This window comes from Pyxicephalus adspersus, chromosome 5 (genome assembly GCF_032062135.1).
Source record: "Pyxicephalus adspersus chromosome 5, UCB_Pads_2.0, whole genome shotgun sequence".
NCBI lineage: Eukaryota > Metazoa > Chordata > Amphibia > Anura > Pyxicephalidae > Pyxicephalus > Pyxicephalus adspersus.
Genome location: NC_092862.1, coordinates 130,588,395 through 130,607,905, shown reverse-complemented (window position 1 = coordinate 130,607,905; position 19,511 = coordinate 130,588,395). Strand labels below are relative to the sequence as shown.

The window sequence follows — 19,511 nt, the reverse complement described above, 5'->3', positions numbered from 1 at the left end:
TCATTAAAGAGACCCTGTCACTAGGGAGATCATTTCAACAAAATTCTAATGATAAGATTACATGTGCTTTCTACACCTTTAATGTATTTTATTTACCTGTAAAGTCCTCCTTGTGTGCGTAAAGGTCTGAGACTGCTGCTGGTGAAGTGCTCAGGCTGCTGCTGGTCAAGTGCTCAGGTGAAACTCTAGTATTCTGCTTGGCCCCTTCTCCATCCGCTACATAAAGGTTTATGTAGGGGCAGTGGAAGAGCAAAGACAGCACAGACAGTAATTGGATGATCCATGAAGTGGAAAGGGGTTGTGGCATGCAAAGGGGAAGGGGGTCGTGCTCAAGATTGGGTCCATTTAGTCATATGTCAACAAGATAAGATGTACATTGCAACCCGAAAAAAGTTTTATGGAAAGAAGGAACCCTGCAAGTAAGAAATTAAAATATAGGTCTTCTTCTTACCCCCAGCCCATAAGTGAAAAATTAGGTTCTCTGCATACACCTGGCTTTTGTATTCTGAAATACAAAGCCTGTCCAATAACACAGGACCCTTATGTGTATTGTATGTTTGTATTAATGTAGCTGTTTGCTACTAAGTATGTAATGTGTCTTAGGTAGGGGGTATATGCTAATCTGGCCGTATTGAGTTACCATATTACCTCAAACAGCCCCTGGTAGCCACCTTGAGGATATGATCGGACCAATTGGTTAGAAATGTTTCTTCTTCCTGATCTGCCCCCTTTGCATAGAGTTAGAACAAACATACAAGTGGTTGGGTGGCTGACCACCCTCTTAACAACGTTCCTAAGTCTGTATATGGAGGAGCACTGGCAAGTGGGGCATTTTCCCCTCAGGCTAGGGCCAGTAAAATAATTTGGACTGTAGGCCCTCCATGGAGATATTTTTTCCATTTTGACAATAAATGAAGTGTGACCAGTAGCTATTGACACATACTGAGCATTATTTAGCCTTTGCTCCCTTTTCAGACCTAAAATCACAGCTCCTAGCCAAGGGCAGGCTTTCGGCACCAATTTTCTGTACAGCTGTAAGATGTCATCACATGCAGGGAGTCATAAATGTAGCAGACGCTGAAATATGTAATAAAATATGTTACAATAAACTTTGTTCTTTAGGAACACCAACTTTTCACTATGCCCACTCATCAACGAGGCACCCTGGCACACTTTGCATTGTATACTTTCTTTAGCCCACATAAATCTCTTTATCATTAAAGAACCATTTTGTTCCCCGGCTTCCTATGTTCATATATCAGTCCCTTTCCATAAAACATGCAACAGGAATTTACAAAGCTGCAGGACCCCTTAAAACAACGCAAGCTAATGGCTGTTTGTACCCAAAATAGCTGTTCTTCTGCCAAATGCAATTACTGGCATATGTTCAAATTACAGCAAACTATTCTCCTTATCTGTTCAAGTAATACGCTGGTCCATTTGCATGTGAATTATTAGTTGTTATTTGGCACATGTGTTCTGGTATTTTACCAATTAGCAGGCTGGAAATGGTGCCAGATTCTTGAATATCGCATTTGGGAATTGTTTTTTCTTTGCTACATTCCGTCCTTTGTATGTAGAGTACACAAGGGAACTTCCTACCGGGACAACTCAGCTCGTTTTAACAAACTTTATTTTTGAAGTCACCGAATTTGTATTCCTTACGGTAACTTGTTCTAATCAGGAAAAGCAGTGGGACTGTTATTTCAGACAATGATCAATGCTTGATATGTGGAAGTGGCTGAGGTATTCCAAGTTAAGGGAAAATTATCATGACGGTTTATGGTAAGGGATCCTTTTTTTTCTTTTTGCTAATGACACCAACACTTTTAAAAGAGTTATATTCCAGTAATTGTTTGAAACATCAGTGACATTGCTGAAAAAAAATCAGTTGAAAACTAAAGTTCTGTGATTCTAAATGTAAAAAAAATATTCTTATAACATATATTAAAATCCGTTGGAGACCAGAAAAAGATTTTGGGGCGCTCATTTTAGATGATTGCAAATGCAGCAAATGGTGTGTCCAGGCATTGGAAAAGCTAGCAGAATTTTCTGGTGCATCGCTAGAAGGATCACCAGTAGAAAGAACTGGTGGCCTTTGGGACCTTCTTTGCATCCTGGAAGGTTAATATAAAAAATATAATTTATTTTATTTAGCTTGAACTCCTGGTACACCAAATGCCTTTTCCAACCCATATGTTACCTTGTAAAATAGTAGTGGCATCAATACTCTGCTGTATATAACCTATTCAATGAACAGAGCTATGGTAGCGACCCAACTGGTCCATTGGGTTTGAGTGGTGACGACAATTTAGATGTGGCCCTTAATTCAATATGGACATTAGATTTTCAACTCTCATAATTTCAATAGTGCGTAATATTTAATGTAATTTATATGGAGAAGAGAATTTTAGCTAAAAGGGTAAAAGAGAACTAAAAGCTAAAAGGGAAAAGGGGAAAGTATAGTGTATTTGCAGTAAAACACATATTTTATATTTAGGCAAATTCACTTTTAAGTTATTGCAGTGTTATCCTTACACTAACATTTAGGTAGCCTTTCCAACCTGGAAGTCAACCTGGAAGTCAGCACTTGAGCAATTATGGCTTCACCCCCTCCTCCTAGCCATTGGTCGCCAACCTTTCGGACCTCATGGACCACTAAATTTATCATTTTAAATCCTGCCGACCAATAATATAAATTTATTTAAAAAGATAAATACATTTGTAAAATAAAGATCTTCCTAATGGTGCCTGACAAGGACTGTGGAGGCTCTGATTCATTGATCAGCTAACTGAAGTATTACTATTGTGACTATTATCATTAGTTGCATTATTTTTGGTATTACTAAAGAAATGCAAAATATTTGTTGCTTTTTCTTACTGATTATGGGTTTGATTTATTCTAAGACCAAACAAGAAATGATAGTTATCAAAGTCAAAATATTTGATGCCATTAAATAGAACAAATTAAAGAAAATACACAGTTAATGTCATACTTACCTAAAAAAGCATCTGAGAAATAAACAAATAAAATAAAACAATCAGATGAGAATCAGTATTGGCGGAGCGGGGTGATTGTTGTAATGGTGGAAACAATACTGAAGCGTACGGCTCGGCAATGGTTGCCTCATACAACTTGAGACTACACTGACGTCACGCTGTGCCTCCCTTACGGTAAAGGCTCTAGTACGGTTCATGAATTTAGTGCAATATATAGGTGAAAATTGTCATTCAGAATATTAGAATTTATTAGATTATTATTATTTTTTTTAATAAAACATAAACATTGCAAATAATGTCCAAATTTATCTGTGGACCACCAACATTTTATCACGGACATTGGTGACCACTGCTTTTACCTATAGGAAGTATAGCCATCAGCAGGTCTGCCAAAGACGGCGGTACATATTTGTCACTACTCACTAATACGCCATGGCACCAAAAACAAGTTGGAAGTCAAAGGTCATAGGAACACCATTTGGAGGATCATTCAAGTGTAATAAAGTAAATATAGCTGTAAAGAAAAGAGTTACGCCACTTTTGGCCCCATAGTTGCCCGAAAATCTGCATCGAGCCACAACTGCGTGTGAATCTTGTTGCCTGCAGTACAGTTTGGCTCTTCCGGTAACACAGCAAACTGCAGAAGATGTCGGCTGCCTGGTTTGATAGCAGGGATCTGAAAGGGCCCTTAAAGTTTTTAGATTTTTTTTTACTTCAATTCATTTTTTTAACTTCCCCTAGATTACTCATGTCTCTCAATTTCTGTCTAAAATATTACGATTTTCTAGTATGCTTATTTATATTCTTATGGTTGACTTCAATGGATTTGTGTCTTTTTTTTCAACCTGACTTATGACGTAACTATGTGAAATGAAACTGGGCTTTTATTTAGTAGTTATCGATCCCAATATGAAATTGAGTTTTCTACATTTGTAGAAAAACTAGGGAGCTTCTTTGCTGAACATCTGTTGGAATATGATCAATGATTTTCAAGGAATAGGATGGACAGTTTTCCATTGTGAGAAACGTCAGTAAAGCCAAACTGATGTGTAGCAGTGTGTAGCATAAAGCAGAAAGCTTGAGAATGTATATAGGAAATATGGCTGCCTCCAGTACATATTTTTTTATTATTTTATAACATATACAAAATATAACATATACATACATGTATATGTTATATTTTATATATGTTATAAAATAATAAAAAAAATACTGTATGTTTCCTTTTGGGAGGAAAAAAAAGTATATTGCATGAGTACATTGGTGAGTACAGTTAGAATATAAACTGTATAAAAGACATTTGTTATAAATGGGCTGTCAGATCTGATTGGCTTTGTCCATTAAATGTTCTGCTCTCGGGCAATCTATCATGTTAATCCTCACCTCTTCACCAGAAGCTGCCGAGACTGCGTGCCGTTTGTTACCTATAAAAGGCTCTAATCAAAAATAAATTGTGTAATATAATGGTGAAAGACAAGCTTGTGAAGTGACAGCCTCGCAATGAAATTAACACCCATGTAGATGGATATTGAAAGTACACCCGTCTGCCTCTTTCTATATCATGATAATGCCTCCAGCTGTCAAGATTTTGAAGCTGACCTTTGAAGTAGAAGTAAACCATAAGTAAATGACATTTAGTTTGCTAAAGCACTGTGCATCATAAATACATATTGTTTTTTTTATATAACATTTTTTTAAATCAAATACTTGTTCTATTTCAGTTGTAAATGTATCCAGCAGACTCTTTGCAGCCATTGTATGGGACATGGACAGGGTGTTGGCACCACATAAGTGTGAAGCCAGCCTTAGGGATGTTATCCTTTGAGTGTTCCTTTACCCTGACTCTCCTATGGATGGGCCAGAGTGCCATGAGTATGGTCCCAGTACTAGGAATGATTGAAGGCAGTCAGGCAAAGGTTTAGTGGTCCAGGAATGCAGCCAAGACTTTGTTGTGGAAAGGTCCTCGGAGCAGGGCTGAAGGTAAGTAGTTACCTATCTGAGTCACACTTAAGGAGGAATTAAACCCATTAATACTCACCGGTCCCCGTTCCGTCGCTGGTGCCGCCATCTTTCTCTTCTCTCCTTCCATATCTTGATCCTTGGCCATATTGATTGGCTAGGTCGCAATGATCTTACTACATGCAATTTTTATTTAGTCCCAACACATGCAAGGAAATTGTGCATGCAAAAGTTTGATAGTTTGGCATAAGATTAGTTATTGTAGAAGAATATTTCTGCAAAACCACCTGCTGGAATCATGAAAAGGGGGAATTTAGTTAATTTTTTAAAGGGCTAGGGGCATAGAAAGGAAAAACCTTTAACGGGCAATTAAAATGCCAATTACAGGCGGGTTTACCCTCACTCCCCTACTATGCAACCATGATTCTAAAAAAAAAAAAAAAAATCTGTATACCCCTATTTTACCATCCTTTTCATCAAGTGGTGGACCGATGGGCAGCACCACAATAATAGGAGTCCACTTTCCCAAGAATTTGTACTGTGTCCGTGTCTGGGATAGGGGAGGAGACATGACTCCCTGGGCTTACAGGAGATGAGCTGAATGATGCTGGGAGTCATTCAGTCTGGAAGAGGAGTGGCACCACAATGATGTGGGTGATAGGTCCAAGACTGGGCGAGTATAAAGATGGAGTTGTTGTACTCTGAATGCAGTTTACCTAAAAGTAAAGCTCTCCTATGTTTTTTGCTTTATCTGTTTCTTAAACTAATGTTTTCATATATTTATGATTGTTATTAATATAATATTTTAGTACCAGTGACACCCCCTGCCTTCCTGGGCTCTCCCTTTAAGCAGCTCTTTTCACTGATAAATTCTGTTTACTCTCTGCCATTTGACTTGATCCATATAATTTATCACCTAATCTGAATTTTAAATCAACACATCTCAGTTTCTGATCTAGATTTATGGGCTGAAATTAAAACCGGAAGCAGATGATGACCTTGACTGCAACCGCAATTGACTGGACACTTTATCTGGTCCAGATAACTCAGTGACCCGTGTTTTGGATCCTAGTCATCTGGTGTTTGCAGATCTATTTGTGACAGTTTAAGTTAGCCGAACACGGTCCTGAAACGTATTTTGGCAAAATATGGACCAGTAGTTTAATCTGAGAGATACAGTGCAGTTTAGATATTGAAGCATCTAAAAACCTGCACAGCAGTGCTACCACTAGCATACACATAAAAAAAAGGTGACTGAATAACTTATTTGTTCCAATGTTAAACCTTTTTAGGGGCCTCTAAATGTAGTTAACCAGAGTGGTATTGTCTGGAAAAACTGCTAGTCTGAACGTTTTACCTATTTCTTTACCTTTTGCCTTTAGGAATTTTTCTATTGATTTCCTAAAATCATTTTTTCTTTCATAAAGCATTTTTGGTTCGTAACTTTTTTTCAGTATTACATATCAAGAAAATGCACAAAAAAAACTTTCTGTATGAAATAACTTTGCCATGCTTACTTTTACTTATTTTCTTAATGGTAAAACTACATATTTTTTTGAACTAACACTTGTATATGTTAAAAAAACTAAACGAAAAAGTACATATTTTTTACAAAACAATATTGCCAAAAGAGAGCCTAGATAGTCCCACAAAAAGTGTACAAACTACAATGTATTTTGTTAGCTAAGTAAAACAAAAACAGATTTCAATGTACTTGTTGAAGGCATTAGATCAATGTACATATCGTGCCCAGCGAATACTATGCTGTCCTGGATCCATCTTCTTTCAGGGGCTCAACTTTCTGTATGCAGCCATCTTTTTTTTTTACCAGGTTCCTCAAATGTAAAAAAGAAGCACCGGATCTTACGCATGTGAACAGTGATATCAGTGTTATTTTTTAACATTTGGGGGGAAGACATGTGACCTGACCTTGGGCCTTAAATTGTGAAATCAAAGCCCCCGATGATGCAGTACCCAATCTTAGGCGTGAGCAGAAAGAGCAGCCTGCAGTCTCTTGGGGTATACAGTGGGCAGCACGGTCGCTCAGTGGTTAGCACTCTGACCTTTGCAGCGCTGGATCCAAGGTTTGAATCTCGGCCAGGACACTATCTGCATGGAGTTTGCAGGTTTTCCCTGTGTTTGCGAGGGTTTCCTCCGGGTACTCCGGTTGCTTCCCACATTCCAAAAACATGCAGTTAGGTAATTGGCTTCCCCCAAAATTGACCTTAGACTGTATTAGGACATATGACTACGGTAGGGACATGATATTCTGAGCCCAAATGAGGGACAGCTAGTGACATGACTATGAACATTGTACAGCACTGAGTAACATGTTGGCACTTTATAAAAACTGTGTATTAAAAATTTGTGAAAGTGTAACTTACTTTTTTACATAATGTTGAAAATGTGATGACATTAGTAAACAGGCCTGTAGTAAAAATGTACAAATTTCTCTGATCCAATAGAGCACAAGAGCTTCAATGAATTAAGTCACCAATGTGTCTAGTTTCCAGACAATAGTAATTGATAATGAGCCGTCCCTGATATGTTGCTTACAATATAAAAAGGACCGGTCAGCATAGAATGGTGTGGCATTTCCCAGGACAAACACTTTCTAGGGACAAATCTACAACATATTGGAGATCGGGAACAACTTGCAACTACGTTTTTAATAGCCTGTCCCTGAAAAAAAAAGCTGTTTGGCATTCTGTAGGCTACACGGAAGTGGTATGCAGCCCTGTGCACAGATCCGATTTCCTGGGACTAAAATAGTCATCAAGAAATGTTCTCATTAGGCGGCTCATTCTTAAGTCAGGTCTCAGACTGTGCACAATCAGCTCACCTCTACAACCAACATGAGACGCCTCATTACAGCTGCCTGTCATTATCTGTGACTTTGTACGCTTCCAACTAAAATACATAAAGGGGTGGTTTATTAAGGGGTTAGTCACTGTTCATTGTTCAAAAGTGAATGCAAATTTTGTACAGTGAACGTTGGTCAGGCCTAATAAAGGTGAAGAGTGAGTCGAGGAGTGGTGTTTATTTTGGATTTTCAGTTAAATCCAAGAAATACATTTTGCACATTGGATGGTTAAGATAAAGTTGTTTCAGAGATAAGTGAGCACTAACATTTCTATGTGATTGGTCTACACTCCTTGATAGATAAAATCCCACCATAAGAGGTTAGTGGGGTCCTGTAGATAAAATCAATTTTGTGAAATTAGTGATTTACTACTGGCAGAATTTTCATTATTACAATCAATGGAAGTGATTTCCATTGTTCCAGATAGGAAACTCTCAGCTTCTCCTGCTTAGTGGAAAGATATAGATTGTTCTTTTCCCTATTTAGAAGGTTTTATTTTTATTGGAGGTGTGTTTAGAGTAAGGGTTTATTAGCAATGAGAGTTTACAGTGGTGCCTAGGTGCCAACAACTATGCTTTTTGTCAGGAATATAATATTGCCTTTTAACCACCTGCAAATGCTGCCTGCTGCATACCTAATGGTTGGCACTGTAAATCAGTGTTTTCCAAAAAGGGTTTCTAGGGGTTCCTTGAGCAATGAGAAAATTTTGACTTTTAGGCCAGGTTTACTGACACCAATGATCTTTTTGGCTATTTGTAAGGATGCCATTCTTCCCAATAGCCAGCAATGTACGGGGCATTCTTTCCACAGTAATGACAGCTGGGGTTCCCTGGTTGAGAAACACTGCTGTAAGTATTGGTTATTAACCTGTAGTTAAAGAGGAACTAAACCTTCAATCCCGCAGGGTGGTCCGAACACTCCGGGGGTGTCCTGCATCAGGTCCAGCATTGTTCCGGAGCTGGCGCTCCAGGCACCGCCATCTTCTCTTCTTCTTCCTGTTCTTCATCCTACATCACCTGACCCAGACGCAAGTTCGGGTGACGTAGGATGAAAATAAACTTTGCGATCTGCGCATGCAAAAAGTGCGCAAAAAGGATCCTTCTATGCATGCCCAAGATGCTCAGGCATGCGCAGAAGTAGCACCCAGGAGGATGCCTGACGTAGGTATCCTGGGAGGCTTTGCACTTCCATTCATTCTCGACCACCTAGGCGATCAAGAATTAGGGGGCGGTGCTGCACTACACTTGCAGAACGAAAAAAACAAACACACAAAACTTTTACGTAAAATAAAAGGGTTGTCTACCCTTTTATGTAAAGTGAAAATTCTGAGTTTACGTACGCATCAAGGGGCACATTGGGCAGCTGCTTCTGCTTGAATTTCTGAAATAGTGAACCACGTTCACTATTGAGTGTGTATGGGGGCCATTTCTGGTCCCTGCAGGATGGGATTCAGATAATAATTTGTTTGTTAGGTATATGGGGCTTCTTTAGGTCAGGGCGAGTCATTCAAAAGAATAATTATGCTCTCTGTACATACATTTACCCTTTATGATCTCAAACACAAACTTTGTCATTCTAAAAGCATATTTTCCGAAATTAAGAAAACATGTAAAAATTTCCCACATTTAAGAATAAACCGTGCTTTGTTTATGCACGATTCATGTCATGTTCTTAAATCAGTACACCTTGAAATACAGGATTCCTTGGATGTCATAGTAATCCGTGAGTGACACTTCTGAAGACATGTCGGTATTGTGAAATATCGCAGTTTACGCAGTCTTATGTACTCGTCTTTACGTACAAGAATATGGATGGTGCACTAAAACGATCAAAGCCCTTTTTTTTTACCTATTTTCATCTTTCAATAAGTTTTTATTAGCCACAAACCACAATGATTATATATATATATATATATATATATATATATACTAATTATTTAAAGGGACTCTTCCTTTTTATACTCTATCCCAACTTTTTACATGGGGCAACCCTTGAAATAACCCTTTCTCTGGAGGAACCTTAGAGATCCATAGAACCCTGGTTGACAATCCCTGATCTATTTTCATCATTTTTTTTATCTCTTATTTAGGTTTGACGCATTGACATCGTCTTTGATTTATACAAAAATGTATTGTTTAAATATCTAAATGTTATATTACACTTAACCCCTCATCCCACCTGCATTTGTTATTTTGTGAAGCCAGTATAAATAGAACGTAGTGCTGGAAAATATGCAAATGTGGGTTGTATTATTTATTTATTGGCATATAAATTCCATGTTCTGCTTGTCCTGTAGTTACATTTTTTTCTTTAAAAGTGTGCATCTATTTTTCTCATCTCAGAAAATTGAGAGATATGCTTGCCTTCCCCTACAGCATCAATCACCAGCCTTGAAACCGAATCTTCAGGCCTGCAGTATGTTTCAAGTACACAAAAATACATTTTGTTCCTGAGAGAATTTCCGTGTCTTTCTAATGTCCCATGCTGTGAACTAAAATCTCAATGTTATCAGCTTTTCCAGTTGTTTTTTTTTTCTTGGTACCACTGTATCTTCTGAAGGCGCCAACCTGGCAGCTGATTGAACCGGGTCCATGGTGATCCTCCTGGGCCATTGTACAGCCCAGTGTTCTTCCCAACCCCTTTTACCCGGGCACACCACCCAGCACTTTTCAGTATCCACCTGGCTGTTTTTAGGTGGCTACTGGGGGGTTACAGGGACTACCACCGACCAAATATTTCTTCCCACCCAGCTTAAAAACATTTTTGGGTTGAACACCGCACCCACTGATGATGTAACTCTGGCATGTGTGCAGTAGTTACATTGTAACTGTGCCATGCTGGGTATAGAGCCGAACTGTTCATTGCATAGGGCATGTGCCATATAGAGTTTACTGTATGGGGCATGTGCCATGCAGTGTAGGCATAAAGCCATGAAGCAGGGGAAAAGATTTATTTATTGTTTTCTTTTAACAAAAGAAAGATCTTGCGTGTCTCTTACCAAAAACCTCTACTTCTGCTGACTTTTCATTTTTTTGGGATTCAGTTCCACTTTAAGTCAGAGTTAAAATTCCTCCCCTTAGGAATGGGTAATGTGACACCGAACTGGAATACAGCATTTGTAGGAGACCTGTAGAAAGTGTGTCAGTCTCCTAGGAATGGTTACAGGTAGCAGAGCAGCAATCATGCCGTCCCTGACCTGACCTCATTTCTATAAACTCTTTGTGTCCGCAGTCTCCACTGTCTGGGAGCCGGGCCAACTCCTGATACCCAAATGAAAGGATTACTACCTGGAATTACTGCCGTTGTTCCTATGAAAAGAGCGGTGTTAATAATCTCAGGTATTTTTAGATTAGGCCACTTCTAAAATATTTAAAGTGGACTTGTCAAGTGTACATAATTGAAGCAGCCATGTTGTCTGGGAACCAATAGTCAGCCCATTGTTGCCCATTATTACAGATGTTGCCCTATTATACTATATGTTCTTATTCTGAATAGAATGAGGAAAGGTTTATATTGTTTGTATTTCCATTTTTTCAGGGATATAAAGGTAGGGTATTGGGACACAGAGTTCAGGGAGAATTAGAAATGCTGTCTTGCTTTTATTGCTGTTCATGCATTGGGGTCCAGGTGACCACACAGTAAGTAAAGGCAATCTTTCTTACATGGACACAAGCAACAAAGGTTGTAATGTTTGCCTTACATTACAGGCCTCTACCAGCAACTATGGGGGGCATTTACTGCATAGCCTCTGTCTGCCAGCCCTAAAGACCTTTCTGCTAGTTCACTGACTATTTTTGCTCAAGAAAAATTTAATTGCCCTAAAATGCACTAAAAGTAGGTGCATGCAAACAGTAGTGCAATATTAACCAAAAGCCAGTACACCAAAGTCTAGTATTAGGGAAAAGATATACTGAATTACATAGCAAAAAGTAATCCATGACCTTTTGAGGACTTTGTAAACTTTTTTGCAAGGCATAAAAATGTTCCCCTTCTTCCCTGGGTTCTGTACAAAACCTGGTGACTGTGCAGAGGGTGACAGCACCTTACCACTATATAGACGTATCTACATATCGGCATTCTTGCGGCTTTGGCCAAATTTTTAAACAACCGTGCGGAATAAAAGAAACTTGTCACTTTTTGGAAGCATGCCGTGATCTACTGCAGCCATGTGCAATAAATAGTCCCCAATCCAACTTCATTTGAATAGGAGCAGTTGGGGACCGCAGTTCAGTTCGTGGTTGCGACTCACCCCAGTTCTGAAATGGCTCTTTGGCTACATACACACATCGGATGATTGTCGAGCTTCAGGGCTAGTATTAAATGAGAATCTGGCGTGTGCACAGCGGCCGTCCGGTGTTGTTCATGGATCCATCCTGGTGGATCCACAAACTATGGAAGACGAACGACCGCAATGGAAGTGAAGGGAAGAGAGTGCAGTGGGTTGCTGCTCGCTCGTTCTCCCTTCTCCATAGAACAGACTGGTGCTATATGTACAGCGCTTATTCTTTCATCTCTCAGTCTTTTGTCATTGGAAATGATTGTGATAGATTGTTTCCAACAACGAAAATCTAACCTGTGTGCATAAAGCCTTAGTGTTGCCAAAATAACTTTGTTTATAATGCCGGGAGCCGCCGGTGTAATTTAAATTTGGATGGGTCAAGTGTGCCTGGTCCCATTGCCTAAAAAAACATTTTCACTTTTCTTCCTTGGTTTTTTGCCACATTTGTGAATACGAATGGCCCACCAAGAGTCCAGTCACTGAAGAGTTACCAGGATTTTTAATTTTAATTTGCTGCAGTTCTGTCATCCATAATGCAGCTGTAATTGTAGCTAAATGTGGAGCGGGCAGTCCTGGAAAGCATGCAGGCTCTGTTTGTGCCCACGTCGAAGCCCCGTCACCTGTTGGGGCCCTTGCTAAGAGCTGCTCTGGAAGCGAACCAACAGAGGCAGAGTTTAGATTGAGCTCACCAGCCCTGCCAGAGCACTTCTCTTCCCAAGAGTCACACCACAGCCGCATGCAATGAATGTCTGTCTTATCCCTTCCTGCTTTTTAAACTTCTTTTGAGACAATGGAGGGGAGTACAAGGCAGAAGCCGGAGCATTTCATGTCTCTTTGGAGTAGTGGCCGGGTGAATGGTGAGTAACAGGATTATTCTCCTCCTACAATGGCAGGGATTAGTTTGCATTGTGTGGGTTTGCTGCAATGGTATTCTGTAACCCGCTGCCTACAGGTATGTGTCTGAGCAGGAAAGGCATGTTGTCCATAAAGCGGATCTAAAGCTGAAAACAAAAATATCATATATTGCATCTTACCAGTCCTTAGGTATGATGGCTTCATTAGTTTTCTTCTACCAACCTTTTTCTTGTTTATTTTCACTTGTTAGTAACACACTAGAGCAGGGGTTCTTAACCGGGGGTATGGGAACCAAATGCTGGGGGTATGGGACTTGATCTCTGGGTACTGGTATTTATTTTATTTAATGTAATAATTTATACTTAGGTAGTATGTGAATAGAACGCAATAGTAAAAATAGTTGTAGCTGTTTGTATATTTGTCATTTTTTAATTTTGCTTTTTGTAAATAAATAAAATAACGATTATCAATGCTTATGATTTTATTTCATGTTCTCTTTCTAGCTATCCATATCTAAAGTACAGTAAATTCAAGCTGTTGACATATTTGGAAGTCATACTGCCAACTAAAATAAAGAATGGTGATGATTATTTTGGCAGTCAATTAAAGGGGGTATGGGACCATATTGGACAATTCATTGGGGGTCTGGAGTCATCAAAAGGTCAAGAACCCCTGTACTAGAGTGACTATGCTCAGTCATTGGTTCTGATTTATTAAAGCTCTCCAAGGCTGGAGGGGATACACTTTCATCAGTGAAGCTGGGTGATCCAACTTTGAAATTGATTTCTTCAAAGTCATTAACTATTTGTTAGCAAATGTTTTGAATCCTGGACCAGATCCATTCCAGGTTTGCTGGATTACCCAGATTTACTGATGAAAGTGTATCTTCTCCAGCCTTGGAGAGCTTTAAAAAATCAGGGCCATTATGTCTAGTAAGTGTTGTTGACACCCTGGGGCTGCTCTCCTAAACTGGACTGAAAACATTGCCCCCTCTCCTCATCTATATTATAGAGGGAGGAAAGGTATTTGTCGTTCACTGAACATAGCTAAAAAGGCTGACATCACTGAGATTTTAGTTCATGGGGACACTAAAATTCTAAAAGCATTGTTTGGATACTTGCAGAAAATGTTTATAGTCTGAAAAAAGAAATCTAATGCAGGCCTAAGGAATGGCATGTTGAAATATAATAAATTTTTCTTATCAGGGTGATTTTATAAGTTGTTTTTTATTGCCTTTTAATGAGCCCCCGGAGATTATTAGAGAACAATACATTATAAAAGAACCAGTAGCTTGAATAAAAGCTAAAATCCAGGTAGGTATAAAAGTCAAGGGAGAGAGAAGCAGCACAAGGATACGGTCAATTCATAAAAGCAGCATGCTGATGGCAGGAGAAAGCAGAGCAACAGAGATATTAATTTATCTCTAAGCTGCTTCTTTTTCTATGTCCAATCACAGGCTGGGGGTATGTTCATGGAAGTCTGGGCTCACAAGTGGGTTGAATAATACTGCTTTTGAACTGAGATGACTGGGGGACATCTAGTGGTGGAAGAAAAATACTGCAGCTGACATATAAGTATTGTTTTAAATAAAGCCTCCAAAATAATGTGTTGTAAATTGTAAGCCAAATCCTCAAGAACATAAACAGAAGCCTCAGAATATATAATAGATGATCAGCCAATCAGCTTTGAGTTTTTTCGGGGGGTTTACAAACCCCTAAAACCTAATCAACAGTTTATAGGATACCCATCATTAAATAATATACAATCTGATGCTGCTCAGCTCTTCCTGATAATTCTATCTGTCATGCTGTTCCCCTGGCTTTAGCACTTTAGGATTTCTGGAAATGCTGTGTTTCCCAGTAGTACAGTACAGTGCCTGTTCTTCACTGCTCCTTCTATCTCAGTGGTATTCTTCACTCACATCTCTGACAATCAAAAGCTGTAACTTTTTATAGTCTATAACTAGCCGGGGTGCTCATTTCAGTGACTTCAAGAAAACTCTATGTACCAATCACTCTCATCTCAAGATCTTAATTATACAGCCTGGACATATCATTTGTATGCCCATGATTTGTATTTTTGTCTTTGCATTTCTGAGGTTTACATAGTTCTGCCTGGCAAAGGACCTGATTTTCCTCTGCTGCAGTTAAGTAGCACATAGAGGTCATGTCCCGCCCCCAGATGGTGATTGGACGGTGAAAAGACAAGCAGCAGACTGATGAACTCATCTCTCTGTCACTTTGTTTTATCCTCCTATAAACATGCTCTTTGCACTGTTGCTCATTTGATTGGCTGCATGTGCTGCTTGTCTTCCTGTACGAGGATTACAGGTGATTGATGAAGTCAAAATGGGGCGCTGTCATTATTTGATTTGGGAAACTGTAATAGTGTAATAATGATTACAGAGCAGCATTAATTTGTGTCTTTATTATCTTCTTGGAGTTCAGCTTTAAGCAGCCCTGTAAATGTGATCCAGGACGTGTCCGCTGCTAAGCTCACATATCGAGTGTCAGTGGCATTTAGCATGCGGAATCTGTCCTCCCTTCCGACTCGTAAGCCCAAATGATAGCGGGGTGAATGTAATATATAATGTCTTCATTTTCTTTGTTCAGCCATTAGGTGATTGTAAAGATTTCAGGGCTCCCAGTAAACGGAGGAGAATTTTGGCGCTTTTGTTAATAACATGTCAGGTCACAGGACATTTAATTAATGCAAGCGCACATATTTTGTTATGTGAATCCAACAAAGGCGTGATTATTGCAGAATAGAAAGTCATAAGAAAAGAAAAGATACACCATAATCTTCTGTATCCGCCAAATAGCGAGATGTTTATTTTTTAACAAGACTGACTTTGTCTGATTCAGGAAGCTTGGCTTGTCTGCGGGTGAGTCACTGCTGCTGGGGAGAACAGCAAATAAATTGTGAGCTCTACAGATCTATTGGAGCGCCATCCTGGGCATTCTGTGGGCACCAATTATTATTGCTGGCCTTACATGTAGGAGGAACTCTATGAGTTAGATCTTCACTGATCACGTATAATAATCCCTGGGCAACTTCCGCAAAATCACCAACTCCAAAAACACCAAATCTATGAAACAACAATTGCTTTTTCTACCCAAACAACTTTCCTTGCAATATTTACCTCCTGAACACCATTGCCCTTTTCGAGGTTAAGTACCATGTCTTGTGGGCTAATCAATGCCTAATATTACTCAACCAGCATCTCACTTTGCAATACTTACCTCCTGATATTTGTTGCCCCTGCAGAAGGTCCTCTGTGAGGTCCAGCACCAAGTCTTCTGGGCTGATTGATGCCCACTGTCACTCAACCAGTGGCTCTCTATGAAGGTCTTCATGGAGGTCCAGCACCATGTGGTCTGGGCTGCATGATGCCCACTGTCACTCAATGAGCAGCTCTCTGTTCAATACTTACCTCTTGATAAGTGTTGCCTCCAGCAGAAGGTCCTTTTGGAAGGCAAGGCACCATGTCTTCTGAGCTGATTGATGCCTGCTGTCACTCAATCAGGGGCTCTCTATGAAGGTCTTCTTGAAGGTCTAGCACCATATTTTCTGGGCTGGTTGATGCCCTCACTCAACCAGTGGGTCCCCTGATATGTGTTGTCCCGAGGAGCAGGTCCTCTTTGAGGTCCAGCACCATGTCTTCAGAGCTGATTAATGTCTAATGTCTCTCAACCAGCAACTCACTTTGCAATACATACCTCCTGATAAGTGTAACCCCCTGCAGAAGGTCCTCCTTGAGGTCCAGCACCATCACCATCATATCTTCTGGGCTGAATGATGCCCACTGTCACTCAACCAGCAGCTCTCTGTTTAATACTTACCTTTTGAAAAGTGTTGCCCTCTGCAGAAGGTTCCTCCTAAGGTCCAGCACCATGTCTTCTGGGCTAATTGATGCCCACTTTCACTCAACCAGTGGCTCTCTGTTCAATACTTACCTCCTGATAAGTGTTGCCCTCTGCAGAAGGTCCTCCTTGAGGTCCAGCACCTTGTCTTCTGGGCTGAATGATGCCGACTGTCACTCAACCAGCAGCTCTCTTTTCACTACCCACCTCCTGATAAGTGTTGCCCTCTGTAGAAGGTTCTACTTGAGAGCCAGCACCAAGTCTTCTGGGCTGATTAATGCCCACTGTCACTTAACCAGTGGCTTTCTATGAAGGTCTTCATGGAGGTCTTGCACCATGTGATCTGGGCTGCCTGATGCCCACTGTCGCTCAATAAGCAGCTCTTTTTTCAATACTTACCCCCTGATAAGTGTTGCCCCCAGCAAAAGGTCCTTTTTGAGGTCCAGCACCATGTCTTCTGGGCTGATCAATGCCTAATGTTACTCAACCATCAACTCCCTTTCCAATAATTACCTCCTGATAAGTGTTGCCCCTTGCAGAAGGTCCTTCTTTAGGTCCAGCACCATGTCTTCTGGGCTGAATGATGCCCACTGTCACTCAACCTTCTTCCTGTAAGTCCAGGCTGTCAAAGACATGCCCCCTGTGTGTTTCAATCCACGTTTTGACATTAGGGGAATGATGACGAAATGGGAACAAGTCCCTGCAACAAGTTCTTACACAGCAAAAAAAACCTGCCAGGGTTTCAACAGTGTCTTTAAAGTAGAATCAGGCAGGATATTTATTGCAGAAACTGTGCCCTGAATATGGACATTAAACTATTTCCCCTTTTATTGTGTACAGTAAACAAAGCTTTAAAAAGCTACCTCTGAACTGTCTCGTTTTTTTTTATTCTTTTCCCAAAGATCCTTTAAGATATCAACAGAGACTCTAAAATCAGTTGGTTTCTAACTGCTTAGAAGCAGTACAGTTTATTTACATTGCAGAAGAGACAGGCAATGTCCTTTTTGTTGTAAAACATACTTATCTGGTTGTTTGCAATCCTCTTCTTGAAATACAGTTGGAATAGGCGAGTTCCACTGACTCAGCAACAGGAACTGTGCCAATCCAGGTAAACATTACACAGTGGTGTCCCCTGGCAGTGGTATGCAGGATTCCCGGGTCATGTGTCACTTCTGTATACATTATAATAGTGTACGCTCTGCTGGGTGTGTTTTGTAAACTCTTGTGGATTTTCTACTCCAAGAAAAGAGAAGCAGCGCCATCTCATAGCCCTGTCTCTGTATCTCTGCTCACTGATCCCTGAACCGAGCTGTTTACTGGAGTTTAGTCCAACTCCCCTGTGATCAGACAAGAAGTAATAGGAATTGGTGACACTCAGGAAATAAGCTATAAGCTAAGAAACCAAAAAGCTTTTATATATTGTTCTTTCAGACAAGAATGGGGAGTTACTATAAACTAGTGAAGCTTGAATTTCAATTGTGTGGATTTTAAACTAAAACTGTTAGGAAAGATAATGTTGCATGTTGTGGAAATGAGTATACAGTGAATATTGTGTGTGCATATTTATGGCAAACTAAAGTACTAACGCAATTTTTTTAAAGAATTGTATTCCTATTTGGATTATTTTACGTCCCTTAAAGTTTTATATACTTTATATATTTTTATATACTTTATATACTATATTTCATACTTTTTTATGGCACCTCCTAGATTATAAAACTCTTCCGTCTGTATCTGCCTGTCATTTGCAACCCCTATTTAATGTACAGCACTGCATATGTGGGCGCCGTATAAAGCCTGTTTATTATTATTATTATAATATTATTTAATATAATGTGGGCAGCACGGTGGCTCAGTGGTTAGCACTCCCTCTTTTGCAGTGCTAGGTCCCAGGTTCAAACCTCAGCTAGGACACTATCTGCATGGAGTTTGCAGGTTCTCCCCATGTTTGTGTGGGTTTCCTCCGTTTTTTTCCAACGTCCCAAAAACATGCAATGAGGTTAATTGGCTTCCCCCCAAAATTGACCTTACACTACATTAATGACATATGACTATGGTAGGGACATTGGATTGTGAGCTCATTTAAAGGACAGTTAGTGACATGCCTATAGACTTTGTACAGCTTTGTGTAATATGATGGCGCTATATAAATACTGTTTATTAATATTAATATTATTAATAATAATAATAATAATAATAATAATAATGGAGCCAAGGGGAATATAGATGTAGACCCAGGGAGTGGGGCATTGACACCCCAGGAGGCTAGAAGAGTGATCAGTCTGTGGGTAACAGTATTGTGGCAAAGGTGCTACAAAAGGTGATTTTTTTTTCTAAAATCAGGTTGCTTCCTTCATTCTACTACAAAATATTTTTTTCAATGTCCCCCTACATTCACTTTAACTATTCAGAGGAAGCTGTAGATCGCACCGCCAATCATCAAAGCCACCCTCACACCTGGCTTGACTGATAGACATGCTGCGTCCTCTGTATGATATTTCCTTCACAGTCGGTTGATCTGTTCCCTAATTTTCCACATAATTAAGTGACTGAGGATTGTCCCTGCAGGAAACATTGGCTAAAATCTACCAGCACATTCCAGGAATTCCTTACGGCTGGGGTCTGTTATGGAAAGAAGCGTGCTAAAATAATGAGATGTAGGAAGGAGCAAAAACAACAAATCAGCAAAAAA

At 39.8% G+C, this 19,511-nt stretch overlaps 1 protein-coding gene across 9 annotated transcripts in view; it reads left to right on the top strand.

Annotated features, from left to right (window-relative positions):
* Positions 1-19,511, top strand: part of KIAA1217 (KIAA1217 ortholog) — a 279,526-nt gene that overhangs the window by 62,591 nt on the left and 197,424 nt on the right. Inside the window, exon 1 of one of the 9 annotated variants that reach the window (XM_072412719.1) lies at positions 12,815-12,958. The exons of the other annotated variants lie outside the window; for them this stretch is intronic. Within the exon in view, the coding sequence (XP_072268820.1) occupies positions 12,892-12,958 (67 nt within the window). The 5' untranslated portion in view covers positions 12,815-12,891. Of the gene's footprint in view, positions 1-12,814; positions 12,959-19,511 lie in introns of those variants that run through there. 9 annotated transcript variants of the gene reach the window in all.